Source organism: Mus musculus, chromosome 2 (genome assembly GCF_000001635.26).
Source record: "Mus musculus strain C57BL/6J chromosome 2, GRCm38.p6 C57BL/6J".
In the NCBI taxonomy this organism is placed as follows: Eukaryota; Metazoa; Chordata; class Mammalia; order Rodentia; family Muridae; genus Mus; species Mus musculus.
Genome location: NC_000068.7, coordinates 69,189,916 through 69,207,723, shown reverse-complemented (window position 1 = coordinate 69,207,723; position 17,808 = coordinate 69,189,916). Strand labels below are relative to the sequence as shown.

Sequence of the window (17,808 nt, the reverse complement as noted above, 5' to 3'; positions counted from 1 at the left end):
ATGGCCCCAGGCGAGACACTGAGCATCAGGTATACTGTGATGTGCTGAATGATGATGACAAGGTCAAGGTCAAGGATGGTAACTTGTCCAGACTTCATAGTCTTGATTTTCAGTTCTTTTTTTGTTTTGTTTTGTTTTTTTTGGGGGGGGGGGTTTGAGACAGGGTTTCTCTGTGTAGCCCTGGCTGTCCTGGAACTCACTCTGTAGACCAGGCTGGCCTCAAACCCAGAAATCCATCTGCCTCTGCCTCCTGAGTGCTGGGATTAAAGGCGTGCACCACTTGGGGATAAAATAGCCATAATCTGGTAGCTTAATCTTATAGTTGGCATTTGGATGCTTAAAGGGAATCAAAGAAATATTAGTATGGTCTACAAGCAAAGGGTTATTTTCAGAAACAATTATCATAATCAAAGATGAAAATAACAATAATTTTTTTTTAATATTGACCATCTCAAGTTCCTTGTTTTCTCTTTCTTTTCTTTTTTCTTTCTTTTTTTTTTTTTTTTTTTTTTTTTTTGGTTTTTCAAGACAGGGTTTCTCTGTGTAGCCCTGGCTGTCCTGGAACTCACTCTGTAGACCTGGCTGGCCTCGAACTCAGAAATCCGCCTGCCTCTGCCTTCCAAGGGCTGGGATTAAACGCGTGTGCCACCACACTTCAAGTTCCTTTTCTTTAAAGGGCATATTCTCAATTCCCTATCTTTCTCAGTTTTACAAAGAAAGATGTAGTTAGCAAGTCTGTTTCATCTGTGAAGTTGTCTTCTAACAAATCTTAGCTTAAAATCTTTACTATTTTTTAAAATTATGTGTATTTTTAATTATATGTTTAATAACTTGGTGGCTTCCATCTGTCTCTCTTCAGGGAGCACCGGTTACTTTAGTATACAGTGTTCTGATCCCATTCAGTTTGAAGTTCTGCGAGATCCAGGAGCTTGTTTTTGCCAGTAGGTCTTAAAATCAACAGCTGAAGGACTGGCGACATGGCTCAAAGTTGCAGGGCGTCTGCTCCTCAGGCAGAGGAGAGGAGTTTGATTATCAGTGGCTCACAACTGTTCCAGGGGATCCGATGCCCCCTTCTGTAAACACGTTCAAACATAAAAATTAAATAAGTAAAATACTCACGATAAATCAATGTTAGAAAAGCTTGGGAAATTCAAACATTAAGTTTGGGTAAATAGTTTGGTAACTTTCAGGATGTTTCAGCCTAATCAATCATAACTGGAGTCTGTTCAAGAGGATTTTCCGTCATTTCCAAAATAAAACGAGTGCAAGGAAGAAGGAAGTATATGTCATAAAAGAAAGCAGTTAAATTTCAATTTTTACATTTTTTTCTTCATTCTGGGGCAAGCCCTTCTACTTCACTATAGACCGCGTCCCAAGCTGTCTCAGCAAAGAACTACGAATCCCAGAATGCTCTGCTCCATAGTTGTCCGCGAGAATTCCGCAGGCCGATATCAACCAATCCTTGCACGGAGAGTCTGCCCTGTCAGCCAATCAGAAGACGGAGTTGAAGGGCGGGTAAGCAGGCGGTGGAGAGTTTGAAATTGAAAGACTGCGCGCTGGAGGAGCAGCAGACCCGGGAGCAGCAGACGGAAGAGCGGCGGGCTGGTTCCTGCCGGACAGGTCCAGTCTGGTGGAGACCGCGGCGTTCCTGGCCGCTCAGGTCGGGAGCCGTTTGAAGGGTTGTGGGGCTTCGCCGACCGCACGCCCGGGCTGAGGGAAGCCGGCCTGGGCATGTCGGCGTGGGTCCGCAGAGCCTGGAATGCGGGCGTCCGCTGTTAGCCGCGGAGTTCGGGTCCTGGCGCTGCTCGGTCCCGATCACACTCCCCTCTTCCGCCCTGCAGGGGGAGGAGTGGACGGAGCAGTCGGCCAGGGGTCTGATGCAGAAAACCTGCAGGTCTGTCTGTCCCCCAACCTCTTCGAGTCTCGGTCTCGTTGCCTGCGAGCAGGTCCTTTAGGAGAAGCGGAGTGACACCGGGGTCCTGTTAAAACATGACTTGAAAGCTTCGTGCAACCTTGTTTTGGTCATATTCTTTCCTCTCCTCCACCTCCCTTCATGCCTTCAGAACAGATTGATGCACATCCACCACAGTTAAGCCCAAATTGGCTTGGATCATCCTGTTGCTAACTACCGGACTGTTAGTGGATTATTTTTATCTTATTTTACATTTTATTAGGTTCTGGCCCAATGTTGACCAGGCTATCTTTGAACTCAAATACCTTCCTCTGCCTCTCTGCCTCTCTGCCTCCGATGTGCTGGGACAGTGCTGGGACAAAAGGCGAAAAAAGGCGTTTAGTTCACACCCTGTTGTGTTTATTTAGAAAAGGTCTCTTGTATATCAGACTGGTCCTGACGTTGGCTGACCTTTACCTCAGATTCTCCTGCCCCCAGCTGGAAATGTTGGAATTAAAGTCTGCCTTTATGCTAGCTGAGTTGCTCAATTATTAACCATTCTGTAGCAAAGTCAACCTGCAGACATAAACTCGAAAATGTGGCTTATTTGGTGTCGATAGCAACTAAAATACAGCTTTGTGCTCTGTTTTGCAGTGTCTTAAAACATAATGGGTGAAGACGAATTGGCACTCTTAAATCAAAGCATCAATGAATTTGGGGATAAGTTCAGAAACAGACTCGATGATAATCATAGTCAAGTGCTGGGACTTAGAGACGCCTTCAAGGACTCCATGAAAGCGTTTTCAGGTACTGCCAGCCCTTAACTCCTAACTTGTGGATTTTGCTGACCTTATTTATTTTTTACTGTTATTTCAGCGGGATTCAAATATCTCTTGTAATTTGTCTTTCAGAAAAGATGTCTTTGAAATTAAAGGAAGAAGAGAGGATGACTGAGATGATTCTGGAGTATAAAAACCGTATGTGAATCGTGTGTAGATTAGCTTTTAGATTGAAGGTCTTTATCGTGAAATCTTAAGTAAGACAGTGTTGTGAGTGTTCGTACATTCACACACATGCATAGACAGTCATCAAAATTCTGTTTGCGGGAGCTGGAGAGCTAGCTTAGCTCAGTGGTTTAAGAGCTCTGGCTGTTCTTCCAGAGGACCCAGGTTCAATTCCTATCACCCACATGACAGCTCACAACTGCCTATAACTCCTGTTCTATGGGATCTGACACCTTCACACAGAGATACATGTTGTCAAAACACCAATGTGCATGAAATAAAAATAAATTATTTTTAAAAGATTATGTTCCTATCACCAGCTTAAAGTTGAATATCTGCATCGTCTAGAACTATGAATATTTTTTCAGTATTTTTGAATGCTATGTGAACGGCATCATTTTATATGTATCCTGTCTTTTTATTTAACTAGTATATGTGTATGCCTATGTGTAAAGGGCAGCCTTTAAAAATTTTTTTTTTGTTTTCACATTGGAAATTTCAGCCAAGGAACAGAGTTCCTCAGAACTTTGGGGTCTGGTTAATATTCTAACAATCATATTTTTACCACAATTCTTTCCCTGTCATTTCTATGGATGTCCAGATATTTCAAATCTGGGTCTGTATCTTTTATTGAATTCTCACACATAAGCTGTAAAGCTGGAGCCAATGGGTCGATTATTTTGTTTTATATATTTATTTGCTGCATATATTTATGTGTAGTTATGTATTCAGTGCTCTCGTAGGTCAGAAAGGGTATTAGATCCCCTGGAAATAGAGTTACAAATGGTTGTTAGCCTCTGTGTAGGTGCTGGGTGTAAAACCATCAGATGCTCTTAACCCCTAAGCCATATTTGTAGGTCCCTGGATTTTTTTTTTTTTTTTTTTTTTTACTTTCTTCAGGAGTTTTGTTTAAGGTGTGGTTTGGTCTTACTCCCCACCAGCTCTTCTGAGACCCACTCCCTTCCCAGGCCACACACCTTTAGCTGTCTTTTTAAAATCTTCAAGACTGTGTGCTGCCCAAATATTCTTCCGCTGGCATGTGCTCACCGTACCAGGGACTAGGTTAGTGTTTTATGTTGACCTAGGAGCTCACAAAGCATGGGCCATCTCCGACTTTCTCCGTAGCAGAGCATGACCTTAGCTTCCTGCCTCCGCCTGTTGAATGCTGGGATTCCAAGTGTGTACCATCACACTCAATTTATGGGGCACTAGAATCAAATCCAGGACTTCCCACATGGTAGGCAAGAGCTCTACCACCTGAGTAACAGTAGTATTTTATTAAGCTTTATGATAACACTTTAGAAAGATAACCCTATTTTATTTTGAGTGTGTGTGTGTATGAGAGAAAAAGAGAGACAGAGACAGAGATAGACAGGCAGACCATGGTATATGTTAGAGGTCAAAGGACAATTTACAGGAATTGGTTCCTTTCCTATCCTGTGAGGTTGAACTTAGTCATCAGGCTTAGCAGCAAGCACCTTTACCTACGGAGTCATTTTGTTGGTTCTGTCATCATATTTTTAAATAAAATTAGCTTATATGGCTGTCAGTGAGTGGAGACACAGCAATGTCTGTGTTTTAGTTTCAGAATTATGCTAACTTTGTAAGATTTGAGAACTTCATCACCATTTTTTTCTGTCTTTAATACATTCCAGAAAAGCTTACAAAGCATTAGAATTAGCTTTCTTCGTGCACTGTAAAAAGCTGTCTTGTAGATTTGGACTGTCTTCTGTGGTGGGCTTTATTTTAATGTACTTGGAACTGAAGGAGTCATAATCTTCTGATTTTCTGTTTTGTTGATTAATTTTTTTTTATTTTTAGAAGCATTTTACTGTATTTTAAAGACAACTAGTGAAGCAGATTTTCTTTAACATTACGATTTTTGAGTCATTAGAATATGTTTATTAATCATAGAGGCCAAAGAATTGTGAGTTTCAGGTCATCCTGGGTTTACATAGGTTCTGTCTTTAAAACAAAACATAAAAACAATTTCATTAATCTTCAGGAAGTTGGCAATTTTTTGCTTTTCTTAATTTTTTTTTCTTTTTGGCTTTTTTTTAACGTGTCATAGAATAGGGCATATATATTTAATGCCATGTGTTTCTTACAGAGCTCTGTAAGCAGAATAAGCTCATTCAAGAAAAGAAAGAGAATGTGTTGAAGATGATTGCTGAAGTAAAAGGCAAGGAGCAAGAGTCGGAAGAGCTGACTGCTAAAATCCAGGAGCTCAAGGAAGAGTACGCTAGGAAGAGGGAAAGTAAGTGTCTGTTTCATCTGAAGTAGCCGACTGCGTTTCAGAGCAATGGTGCTTCCTAGTGTGCATCTGGCTGGCTCCACTTTGTGGAAGTAGACTACACTTAAGGGCATAGACAGACCAGCATCTCTCTAGGTATCACTTAAGTCACACAAGTGGGCTTACTTTTCTTTTTGTGGTTATTGTTTTGCTTATAAGGTTTTGTCCAATTTTAATTACAGCCAGACCTTCATGTCATTATTGCTCCTGTTGTAACTAAAATTGGACAAAGCTTTTTAGTAGTCTCATGTAGCCCGGTCTGGTCTCAAGCTTATAACTAAGGATGCCTTTTGAACTGGTCTTCCTGCTCTACCGTCCAGTGCTGGGACTGAAGACCTGTATCACCATGCCATATCTGTGTTGAAGAATCCCTTTAAGAACTTAAAAACTGTTGACCATAACATGTCTGCCAGGCAGTGAATGCTCAGACTTAACTAGTGAAAGTACAGAGAGTACATACCTGCAGTGCTCACCCCTAAAAGGGCTATCTGTATCACACAGACACACACACACCTACCTGCCAAGGCCCAGGGAGCATCACAGAGGAGTAACAGAAAGAATGTAAGAGTGCGGAGGAGCGCTGTGAAACCTTTTTTTCCGACATGATATGGCCAGTGTGCTCAGTAGCTGTGGTTACCTAAATAAGTTTGGGCTGTCAGCATATGATAGGAAGAAGGGCCCATGAGACCCCACTCTTCGAAGACTATTGGTAGAGGAATTTTAATCCAGCAACATTGCTGCTCTGGCAAGGGATCATATCCGGCTGGAATGCAGACATAGCGCACACCTTTAATCCGTCTGGTTTATAGCCATGCCTTTGCTACAAACCTTTACTCCTTAACAGTGAAAGTAAAATTAGTTTCTAGAAGGAAACACCCATGTTTGAAAGTGAGGTTTAATTGAGGGGCAGACAAAGTGATGAGTCAGAGAAAGGATACATCCAGCTCTCTTGAGAACAGGCAGGGAAGAGAGGACTTAAGAGAGCCCCACAGAGAGTCAGAGCAGAGGCAGTTTTACCGGAGAGTGGAATCAGTTCAGTTAGTACCGTGTGTGGAGCTGAGGTCAGTCAGTTGAGGCATTTGAATTAGGAGTCAGTGTAGTGGAGTTGAGTTCGTGAGTTCATGCCGTTCATTGCAGGTTAGCAGAGGCAGCTGAAGTCAGAGAAGAAGAAGAAGCCAGAAGATTAGAAGAGATTGCCAGAGTTTAAGGCCAAGCAGAGCTGAGAGAAGCCAGTTTGAATCAGTCAGCTTGGAGAGGTGTTTTGAGCTGGAACAGCTGGGTTGAACCACCTAGCCCAAGTTCAGAACTAGAAAGGGTTTCTTCATCAGAAAGCCTCTAAGATGGCAATCGATCTGGTGAATAAAGGATACTATTGACATTGTTGGGGGCAGGGAGGATGGGTTTACTATCTTCAGTGGTGTAGCTGCTGATAGTAAGTTGCCATGCCCTAATAAATATATTTCCACCCTTGCTCCCGCAGGAAACTCAGCAGGTTAAATTCAGAGAAGGAAGTAGGGGAGGGAGGGCACCTGTTAGGGAAGAAGCAGAGATTCAGCAGGAGAAGAAACATAATAAGCTGAGACAGGGTAATGGAGGTAAAAAGAATGTGTGTGTGTGCGTGTGTGTGTGTGTGTGTGTGTGTGTGTGACACTCAGTGGATTAAAAAAAAAAAAAGACTAGCCGGGTGTGGTGGCGCAAGCCTTTAATCCCAGCACTTGGGAGGCAGAGGGAGGCGGATTTCTGAGTTCGAGGCCAGCCTGGTCTACAAAGTGAGTTCCAGGACAGCCAGGGCTACACAGAGAAACACTGTTTCAGAAAAAAAAAAAAAAAAAAAAGACTCAATCTCTGGTTTAGAAAAACCCTTTCTTTAAAAACTTTGTTTCTTATAAAAACTTTCGGTATTCGAATGCTTCATTTAGAAAGAAGACTTGAAAATAGCAGTTTGTTTGGTTAGTGCTTTCTCTTACAGTTAGTATCCAAGACTAAATTGTGAAGTATGCTTCTCATCTTATTAGTTAGGGTTATTTGTTAGTATTAAACCAGGATTTGTTAGCAGTTGTAAACCAGCCTGAAATAAGGCTGATTTCTCATGGAATCACTTATGTCTAGATATGGAAAATATTCTTCCCATGAAGCAATTAGTATATATTTGTCTAGCCAGCAAACAACAATAACAACAACAACAATAATAATAATATAAAGGAAATCTATTTCTAGGCTAGTTATATAAATTTCTGCCCTGATTATCTGTATTTTGAACAATTTTTCTCTTCCATCTTGAACATAATCCCCTTTTATTATTTGTTAAAGTTAGAAGCTGAATAAATGTAAACAGATTGATATACCTGGTATAATTTTTTAGTAGTTTTTAAGTTTCCTAAAATTAATTGAATAAGCCTTAAAGTGAGAATTACCCAAAATATTCAATACTGTTTTTAAATCGTAGCCATTTCCACTGCTAACAAAGCTAATGAAGAGAGATTGAAAGGACTGCAGAAATCAGCGGATCTGTATAGAGATTACCTTGGACTAGAAATTAGAAAGATTCACGGTAAGTTTCTTGCTCTGTTATGTAGAGGTTAGAAAGGGGTATCTAGAGAAGAGAAGAAGCTAAGAGGTATTTTCAGCGAAAACTATCACATTAGGTTTTTAGAAAATAGGCCAACGTCCCATCTTTTAATCATCTAAATACAAATATTATTGCTTTATTTACCCAGTGTCTAATGAAAGTTTGACATGGTTGTCAAACAAAAAAAAAAACCAGTCAACCAAACAAACAAAAACCATGCAATACTTACCGTTCTTGGTTTTCACTGGCATTTGTATCGAACTCAGTTGCCCTCAGAATAGTGATTTGTGAATGCTGGAGTAATTACTCATTAATGAACTATGATTTATTCCATCTTTTATAAATTGGATTGCTAAAACAATTGGGTTGTATCTGTTTTCCAGCTTTAAAAATACTGTATATAATTTCTCACTTGGGAGGAGCCTTTCTCAGAGGGGGATTGCTAGGTTAAAAAGCACATGGGTGTTTTTCAGGCTGTTGTTATCTCTGTATACGTTAATTGGCTAGAATGGATAGTGTTTTGGGGCTTCCTAAGATCACGTGCAGGCTCAGTGAGTCATGGACGAGACTCAGTGTTGTGCTGGTCTTCCTTAACTCATAGGGAATTAATAAGGAATACCATGTGCATTTCCCTGCATGTACATATTAACCACAAAAAAGTTTTATATTTTATTTATTGCATTTTAAAAATCACTTATTGTGTGTGTTTGTGTGAGTGCATGTTTGCCTTGCACCCTTGTGGAGGTCAAAGGTCAGCTTGGGAGAATTGTTTCTTCCACCATGTAGGTTCTGGGGATTGAACTCAGGTCATCGGGCTTAGAGCAGTCACCCTTACCTGCTGAGCCATCGCCCAGTGCCCCTCCCCCATTAGCTGTGTTTTGTTGATATTCTGTGTTCATAATTGTGGGAAGGACACGGTGTATGTATGGAACCAAGAAGCACCCTTTATCATAAACTGCCAAATGTAAAGTGTCTGCTGAGTTGTGAGAGCTGCTGAAGCAGCTCGGTCGATCCAGAAGAACGGGTGATCAGTAGAGAGAATCACAACTGCAGTGGGCAGAAGCGGGCCGGGCTGGCGCCTGCTGCAGAACTGAGAGATTGTGTGGTGCCCAGGGAAGCACCCGCACACGTTGATGTGGAAACTTAGGGGTTCTTTGGAGAGTCGGTTCTGTTGGATGGTGTTTTGCAGAACATCCTCCTTCACAAGTCTGCCGTAGTCTTTCACCTGTGTCCACTGCAGGAAAACACTCCTTCATGTTTTTGCCACCTCTGGTGGGTGGTGGGCTACACGGGAGGTTAATGCATTTAAGAACCATCCTTAAAAATAAAAAAATTGAAAAAATTAAAGTTAGAGCACATAGGTACTCTTTGCCAACTGATAAGTGAGAATGAGTGCTTTCTGCTCTTCGGTATACTCAGTGGGACAGAAAACGCCCAAGGAAACCCTTGATATATTATAATAACCTGAGTATATTACCAAATCTTTGCTTGGTATGGCGCACCTTTCCCAGTACTCGTAACAGTATGAAATCTGGTATACTAACCTGTACTTCACTCTGAACTTGAATGTAGATAAGTCTTTCCTAAGTTTCTGAAATTTCCTTTTACAATGATAAGAATTTTAAATATGATTTCTTTTATGCTATAGAAGAAACTAAAATGTATGAACTTATGCTTTGTGGCAGCCAACTTGAATTTCTACCAAGCATTTATTTCTTTGGGAGCATTTCAGTAGGTTTTTGGTTTTTTTTAAATAAATTAACTAGAAGAATATAAAATAAATTAATTTAACAATATATACAAGTTTATTGTAGTAAAATACATATAATATAAAACTAATTTGTTTTAATCATTTTAAAGTGTATAATTCATGACATTAATTATATCTATAGTGTTGTATGACTAACATCAACCACTGTAGATTTAAATATTTATTACCTCAAACAGAAATTTTGTAATAACTCTCCATATTCATGGTTTTGGGTTTTTTTGTAGTTTTGTTTTGTTTTAGCTCCCAGTAACCTTGGATTTATTTATTTATTTTTTGTTTCTGTGAGTGTATCTTACCTGTTCTAGCTATTTTATATTGTGGGATCATATGACATTTGTTCTTTTGCATCCTCACGTTTGTAAGGTTTGTCCATACTGTAGCTATGTCTGAGAGGTTCATTCCTTTTTATGTCCCAACAATGTTTGTGTGTTTGTGTCTGTGTACAGTGTGTATGTACGCATTGTTGTATCCAACTGTTCATCCATGGAGGGGCGGGCGGGTGTGTGACACCATTGTTGTCACTGCATACAGTGACCTGGTGAAATCTCTGCTTTTGTCTTTTCCAATTGGAGTTTTTTTAGCCTTCCCAACCTTAGTGGGTATTTAATTTACAGATATTTTCTTTCATTTTGTGAGTTGTTTTCATTTTCTTGGTATTATTGTTTGAAGGAAAAAAAAAAAAAGAGTGTAATGTCAGTGATGTCCAAATCATCCGGTTTCCCTTTATTGTCTGCTTTTATGTTACTTACACTGACTTGTAAGTTCTGTGTTTGAACTTACAAACTGGTTAAAGTACAGAGCACATACTTATCAAAGATGGGGTGGGGTGTGTGTGTGTGTGTGTGTGTGTGTGTGTATGTACACGTACGTGTGCGCATGCCTGCATGCCTGTGAAAGTATCTCCACTGAGAACCTTGGCTTCTGAGTATTCTCATTAAATGGTTTATAATCTCTTTCTTCAGGTAATAAATTGCAGTTTATATTTACTAGTATTGACCCTAAGAATCCTGAGAGCCCATATATGTTTTCCATGAGCATAAATGAAGCTAAGGAATATGAAGGTAAGTATCCTGTCTCTTGTGCCTAAGATCTGCCTCAACTGTCATTTGACTCATAAGGAAAATTGTGTTTGCACAGCTCTTTCCATTTCAGTGTGTCTTCTTGAGGTAACGACCTCTAAAGGCTGAGAGTGTAATTTTGCCACATAGATGTATTTGGGGCCCTAATAAGTAGCATCTCTCCTGGGTGACAGAACTTCCTGGGAGCTAAAACTCTGAGAACACAGTTCTTTGTATTTCCTGTGCAAATGTGATTACCCTAGAGAACTGGAAATGGTACTGTCAGCAGTTCATGGTTACTTTATGTAAAATAACCAATATGTAGTCATTTACTTTCCCAATTTTTTTTAAGCTTTTCACCCTGAAGAGTGCACACATGCACAATGCAGGTTAGTCACTGACTGCAGGGGTCAGAGAGCATAGGGAATGTTCGTGAGTGCTAGCAGTGTGAACACTAAGCAAATGCAAGTGTGTTTGTACTTTTTAAGTCCTCCTAAGCCTTTATACAAATAAACTTGAATTTGTTGGAGTTCATAAAAATGAGTCTCAAGTCACTATGCCTGTGACATCATTTAAAGCATTTATGACTGGCAGATGATGCTCTGGGTGCTGGTTGGCCCTCTCAGGCCCTGGTAATTCACTCTCTTCCTATAGGATTCAGATTCTGAGGATCTTCAGCTACAATTTTCCCTTTAATAATCGTGTTTCAATCAAATGAGTACTAGATGTTAAAAAGCAAAGCCCTAAAACCTCTAGGTTTTTTTTTTTTTAGTTTTCTCTAAATTATAATTATTAGTACACTATCTGTTTGTAATGGTTAATGTTAATTATCACCTTGACAAAAGCGAGAGTCATCCACATGCTGTAAGGAATGACTTGACTGTTAATGGAGGTAGGAAGACCTTAAGTTAACAGGATGTGATGGTGTGTCCTGGCTGGTACCCTGTACTGTCTAAGTAGAGAGGGAGCTAGGCAGGAGCATACATCCATTGCTCTGTTTCCTGACCCCGGCTGCAAGGTGAGCAGCTGTGTAATGCCCCTGCTGCCTTGCCTTCCCCATCATGGTGGGTTGACCAAAGCCAGAATAAGGCTTTTCTCTAAGTTACTTTTGTCAGAGGATCATAGCAACAGGAAAGAAAACTTAAAAGACACTCATAGTGTTTGGTAGTTTATTAAAATAAAACTCACAGAATAAAATTTGATCCACGTACTCTGCTATTTCTTTGTTGTGGTCCTGTCCGAGCAATCTCTAAAGACGGAGAGCTAATATAGTTAAGTCTCTCCTGAACAATGGGGATGACTGATGGTAGGAAGAGCTGGATCATTCCTTTGGCAACTCTCACTGGAGATTTGTTCTGTTGTACCAGCATGTGCAACTGACCCAAGGACTGACTTTTGACCTTTTTCTCATTAATTAGTAGACTCTGTGAGTACCACTTTTGGAACAGTGACCACAGTTTTCCACTGACTTCCATCTTGCATATTTCATTCCAAAATCATAAGTTACTAGGAATTTGAATTGAGTGCCAGTGTTTTGTGTGCTGAGTTAATGGTACACTAAAGACCATAATTTTACCTCAGAATGGCGTTTTTTCTATAATATTTACATTTGTCATTGTGACTAATTTCGAGGTCATGAATGTAAGTTCCCAGTATAATAAAGACATTCATGTAAAAGCAACCAAATCTTCACTGCCGTAAAGGTCAGTGCTGGAGCACTCATCCTGCATGGGAAGAATCTAGGCTCCATTTTTAGTACTGCAAATGGAAGGGACAGAGGAAAAAGAAGTGATGAAGAAATGCAGAAGATGTAGAAATGCAGACAGAGAAGGACTGAGAAGAGAGAAGGGAAGAATGGAGAGGGAAGGAGACAGAAAATTAGGAGGGCAAAGAGAAAGACATAGGACACATGGAAAGATGCGGATGGAAGAAAAAGAGAGGGAACATTTTGTGCTGTTTCAGGATAGTTCTACTTATAGGAATAAAAGTTTGATGTGTGTTTAAAGGTTTAAAAGAGAAAAAAAGATTTTGCATTGAGTTGAGGCCAAGTATGGTAGTTCTTGCCTTCAATCCCAGAACTTAAGAGGCAGAAACAGATGGATCTCTGAGTTCAAAGCTAGTCTGGTCTGTTGCAGGTCAGCCAGACCTACATAGTGAGACCATGTTTCAGTGCTAATTCTCAATTCTTTTGAGAATTGGCATTGAAAGTTAAGCCTTTTTTTCATATTGTGGAAAGAAACTAGATGCCAACCCAAACTTTTGCACAGAAAATGATGTTTAATAGTTAAAACAAATGTACATAAGAAAGATGATAGAAATAGCACTCAAGTGTCACTCAGCTCTCAGTCCTTTGGATACCATGCTTAGATTTAAATCTGGATTGCAGTACTTACAATTTGAATATTTAGGGATTAAGCAAAGGAAAGGACTAAAAGATTACTTGTGAAATTCAAATGTATTAGTATATCTTTATGTTCAGAGCATCTTAGTAAAGTATAATTCCCATTCAGACCAGCTGAGAGCTTAAGTTGAAACACTTCTACACACACACACCCTCCCTCATTTAACTCATCTTCTTTGTTTTTCCTCTAGTGTACGACAGTTCGCCTCATCTTGAGTGCCTAGCAGAATTTCAGGAGAAAGTCAGGAAGACCAACAATTTTTCAGCTTTTCTTGCCAATATTCGGAAGGCTTTTATAGCTAAGGTTCATAATTGATATAGGTTTGTTCTTTGTTACTGTATATATCCAGAGGAATTCTCATCTCTTGTCCCTGTCATTTTTCTCTCTTTCTGTGTGGTATTAAAGAAACTAGAATATATCATCCCAAACCATGCCTCTTTGAGGTAACATTTGTGAGCTGAAAACAGTTAAGCAGCAGCAGAGTTAGAAAACCTTTGCCTTCCCCCAGTCTACCTAAACATGGGACCTAGATGATAGAGGTATCTAGCTCTGTACCCACAAAGAAAGATAGAAGTTAGTCGCTTACCACAGCAGACGTGGCACCAGAGGAATTGACAAGCCTTGCTTCATTAATTTATTCCTGTAAATATATTCTTCACAATTCCCCATCTGTGGAAGTCAAAAGGCAAATCTGTCTGTCTTATCATGTTGTAAAATCCTACTGTTCTCTGTTGAAGATGCTGTGTAAACCTGACTAGGCCACTGTTTGGAGTTCCTTCTGTTGGGGTTCTCCTGTATTGTAGGCTCTGCTTGTGTTAATAAACTTGCTTGTTGTCTCCCAGTCTTTGTAACTCTCTCTTCAGTATGACTTTATGAGGATTGAGGAGAATTAGTTTGCGCTCTCACAGTGAGGTGCTGAGTCCTACATGGCCTCTGTGGAAGGGAAGGCGTGGCCCATTTCCTGTCCCTGGAGCAGAACCAGCAGGGTGTGGGCCTCCACGAGTGTTGACGGTTGCCAGGCTTGAGGCTTGTTTGTATAATGATGTACATCATTTACTTTATGTTCCTCCTTCTGGAAATATTCTCCTTGCCAAGGTTATTGGGGAATGTCCTCTCTGCCAATGTTAATGACTCCATGATAATCAGAGACAGAGTCCTGGAGGTGGCGTGTGTCTAATGTCCTTAGCAAAATGGTAAATGTTATGACTTTCAGGACAGCCCTCAAGGCTGTGGGAAAGAACTCTAAAAACGTGAGTTCAAAAATATATAAACAGGATTTCTCAACTATGTAAAATATAAGGATGCAATATGAATTATATGAGGGATTCATGGACCTAAAAAAACAAAGGGAGCTGCGTTAACGAGCCAGCATGTCAGAAGATAGAAAGGCAGGCAGATTCCTGATCAGCCTGGAACAGAACAAGTTTTGGCCCAGGGGTGGTAGGAACAGTAATTTCAGAATGGGATCCCATCCAGCTAGCTTATTATCTGAGCTATCTTGATGAGCTTTCTGGAGAGCCAGCAGGAGCAGAACACAGAGCTATTAGCTTGTACGCAACGATTAACCTCAAGTCATTCATTTGCCACTCCCAAACACCCCTTCCTCAGGACCCCCTTTCCGAGCCAAGTCCAGTCCTTGACAGGCAGGTATTTCTGTAATTATTTTTATTAAATCCTAGGGGGAAATTAATAAGGGGAAACAAGTCCTTTAAAAAGTTAGAAACAAGAATTGATGAGATGATTCATTGGGTATAAGTACCTGCCACCAAGCCTGGTGACCCAGGTTTAATCTCCATGACCCACATAGTAGGAAGGGACTGACTCCCAAAATGTGTTCTCTTCCATCCTTGCTGTGGCATATATGCCTGCACGCACGCACACAACTTACATTTTCAAGTGAAGTGTAAATCTTTATGACTAATTATGCTTTTTGAGTTAGACACAGGAAGAGGTTAACAACAATATCTGTATTTTGGTCCCCTAGAAGAACAAAAACTATACTACAAATTATAAAGAGAGTCTTGCTGGATTGGCTTACGTGACTAGAGATGAAGTAGGCCATCAGTAGCCATGTACACACCAGAGACTCCAAGAACTCAGTTCCTCAGTCCCTGAAACTGGAAGCAAGAGGGAGACTGGGGAGACCTCGCTATTGAAAGGTTGCAGTTTCTGAACATAAAATGTGGTCAGTGAAGAGTTGGCTTTGGTCTCTGTTGCTTAGTGGTACTAAAAACTTCTGCCATAAGAAATATGTACATATATTCCACTGCTTATATAATTAACAGCCTAGTTAATAGTTTAAGAGCATTAATGTTAAAAATAGTGTATTCTATGCAGCAGACTTGCATGTATTTTTAATTTTCACCTAATGTTTTCTTAATTTCAACCTAAATCTAAGAGGTCCACCCAATCTGTATGACTAGAAATTCTTGCCTGCTAAAAAATGTATGTTGAAATGGCTCTACCATAGCAAACTAGTATTTTATTTATTTTACAGCTATAGTATTTCGATGGAGCAGGTAGAACCCAGACTCTAGCAAATGCCCCTTAATAGTATTTCTTTGAAACTTAAACACCCTTCATCAGACAGATTCCAGAGTTTATATTCTATGACCCATGACATGAATCTCAGATCAAGATTTAAAATGTGAAGCTGTGACTTTCAAGCTGGGCACCCATCCTTCCTTGTTATGCATTGATGAGGAAGCGGAGTCCAGAGAGGTATGGGGCCTGTCCCATGAAGAACCATGGGAGAAGGAACTAAGCTTGTAACTCAGGGTCCCTGGACATTCTACCCTTCCTCGGGCTGTCTGGAGGATACGTTTTTTAAAAGCCAGAAGAAAGGGAATATACAAGGGAAGGAAAAGACACTTTAAAAACCTGCATATTCTAGTTTTCTAGCGTTTTTCAGCAACATTCCCAAACAAAAAAGCCACTTGCATTCTCAGCGCGACTGATTTAAAAAGAAAGGTTCCTCTCTGAAAATTTTACCCCAAACCACCATTCTCATTACTTCTATGTACAAAATAGTCTGAGCTACTGTCAATCGCTACATTTTTTTTTTAACCCAAAGCTCAGTAGAGTGAAGTAGGTTACTAAAGGATTATAATTCAAACCACCCATCAGCCACCTTGCTACCTGCTGAAAGCTGTCACAAATGCTCCAATGAGGATTTAAACTTTGGGCAGTTTCTTCTCTTTATGGTATACTCTCTAAAGGAGTGCTAAATATAACCACTTGACAGGCAGGGCCAGGCAGACTTCTGAGTTCAAGGCCAGCCTGGTCTACAAAGAGAGTTTGAGGATAGTCGGGACTACACGGAAAGAGCCTGTGTCCACAAACAAACAAATAAAAAATAGTGCTAACTAAATACAAGGGCATGAGGAAGGACTAACTGCAGGAAATGGACATGAGACAGGACATAAAGCTAATTGTTTCCTAGTTCTAACTCAGTCGTGGTTTTTGGTGTGTGTGGTAGATAACTGCAGAAGGCATATTTGATAGTGAGCTATAAAACCTAACATGAAGCCTCCTGGATTCCATTCTGAGCGCCTTTCTAACTGTTGAGCTGTATGGATTGTGGGTCTGCTTAATTTTTGTGTGTGATGTTTTCATTTCCTTGGAAGTGTTTTGAACAATGACGTTTATTCTTAAAAACCAATGGACAAAGAACAACTTCGGTCTTCTCTTCTGAGAGAGCAAATTTTACTCAAATTCCTTGAGGCTTACTATCTGTATCAAATATTACTGTGTTGGTTATGCACTAGATCAAAGTGTAATAAAACAACATTAACAATTGATGTTTCCCAACTTGAAATTTTCCATTTAAAAAAATTGTGAATTAAAGAAAAAGGAGGGCACAGGAAAATAATAGGATTTTTAGTGAATGCAAATATGAAGGTTCTGAAAGACATTCTGTTTGGCAGAGAAGTGAAGTCGTGCCAGTACTGCTGTCAGCACCATCTCTCATTCACCTGAGTTTCACCTCCATTTTCTGCAAGCTGCTACCATAACATCCATTATGCACTGCCGCCCTTTGGGGAGTTTGCTTTCGTCATCAAGCTTTTCTTATGAAAAGGCATCTGAGGAAGCCGCGGTTAGGCCTGTCATCCGAGAATTTGTGAGGCAGAGTCAGGGGTAGGCAGATCTCTGCAAGTTCAAGGACAGCCTAGTCTGCATAGTGAGTTCCAGATAAGCCAAGGTTATATAGTGAGATCCTGTCTCAGCAGATACACATAGACACACACACACACACACACACACACACACACCAACAAATGGTCCATTTTGATGGGGAATGTTGGGATCTGCTTCCTACTCAAACCAGGTTCTTATTGGTATTAAAGTTCCTTTCAGTAAGGCTGCTTAGGGCTTTCCTTCCACCATAACCCAATTTTCCCATTGGCAAAAGGCGGCACAGAATTTCACACACCACCGTCTCCTTGCCCTTCCTGTTTGTTTTCCTCAGATCCTAAGCCATCTCTGGCTTGCAATTGACCCCATTAGAGCTATTATTGGTGGGCAGGGACGATGAGAAGTCACTGTCTGAAAAGGCTCTGGTTGAAACTGTGTTCTGTACACTAGCAAGATTTTGCTGAAAGGACCCAGATATAGCAATCTCTTGTGAGACTAGGCCGGGGCCTAGCAAACACATAAGTGGATGCTCACAGTCAGCTATTGGAAGGATCACAGGGCCCCCAATGGAGGAGCTAGAGAAAGTATCCAAGGAGCTAAAGAGGTCTGCAACCCTGTAGGTGCAACAACATTATGAAGTAACCAGTACCCCGGAGCTCTTGACTCTAGCTACATATGTATCAAAA

At 40.4% G+C, this 17,808-nt stretch overlaps 1 protein-coding gene across 5 annotated transcripts; it reads left to right on the top strand.

Annotated features, from left to right (window-relative positions):
* Window positions 1-1,510: 1,510 nt before the first annotated feature.
* Spc25 (SPC25, NDC80 kinetochore complex component, homolog (S. cerevisiae)) lies at window positions 1,511-13,829 on the top strand. 5 transcript variants are annotated; one of them, XM_006500003.4, is made up of 8 exons: window positions 1,512-1,660; window positions 1,842-1,894; window positions 2,546-2,698; window positions 2,803-2,868; window positions 5,006-5,152; window positions 7,635-7,739; window positions 10,491-10,589; window positions 13,179-13,829. In XM_006500003.4, the coding sequence occupies exons 3-8, from the start codon at window positions 2,560-2,562 to the stop codon at window positions 13,301-13,303; spliced, it is 681 nt and encodes a 226-aa protein (XP_006500066.1). In that variant the 5' UTR covers window positions 1,512-1,660; window positions 1,842-1,894; window positions 2,546-2,559; the 3' UTR covers window positions 13,304-13,829. The 5 variants fall into 5 exon arrangements, with proteins under 5 accessions (NP_001186053.1, NP_001186052.1, NP_001292729.1 ...); NM_001199124.2 differs by lacking the exon at window positions 1,842-1,894 and having other exon boundaries at window positions 1,511-1,660; NM_001199123.2 differs by having other exon boundaries at window positions 1,511-1,894.
* The last annotated feature ends 3,979 nt before the right edge of the window (window positions 13,830-17,808 follow it).

What these genes read in the sequence shown, in the direction of transcription:
- Spc25 (NM_001199124.2), top strand. Translation starts at nt 2,560, where the DNA reads ATGGGTGAAGACGAATTGGCACTCTTAAATCAAAGCATCAATGAATTT. An exon ending in CTCCATGAAAGCGTTTTCAG is followed by an intron (nt 2,699 to 2,802) that starts GTACTGCCAGCC and finishes TTTGTCTTTCAG; the next exon opens with AAAAGATGTCTTTGAAATTA. An exon ending in AGAAATTAGAAAGATTCACG is followed by an intron (nt 7,740 to 10,490) that starts GTAAGTTTCTTG and finishes CTCTTTCTTCAG; the next exon opens with GTAATAAATTGCAGTTTATA.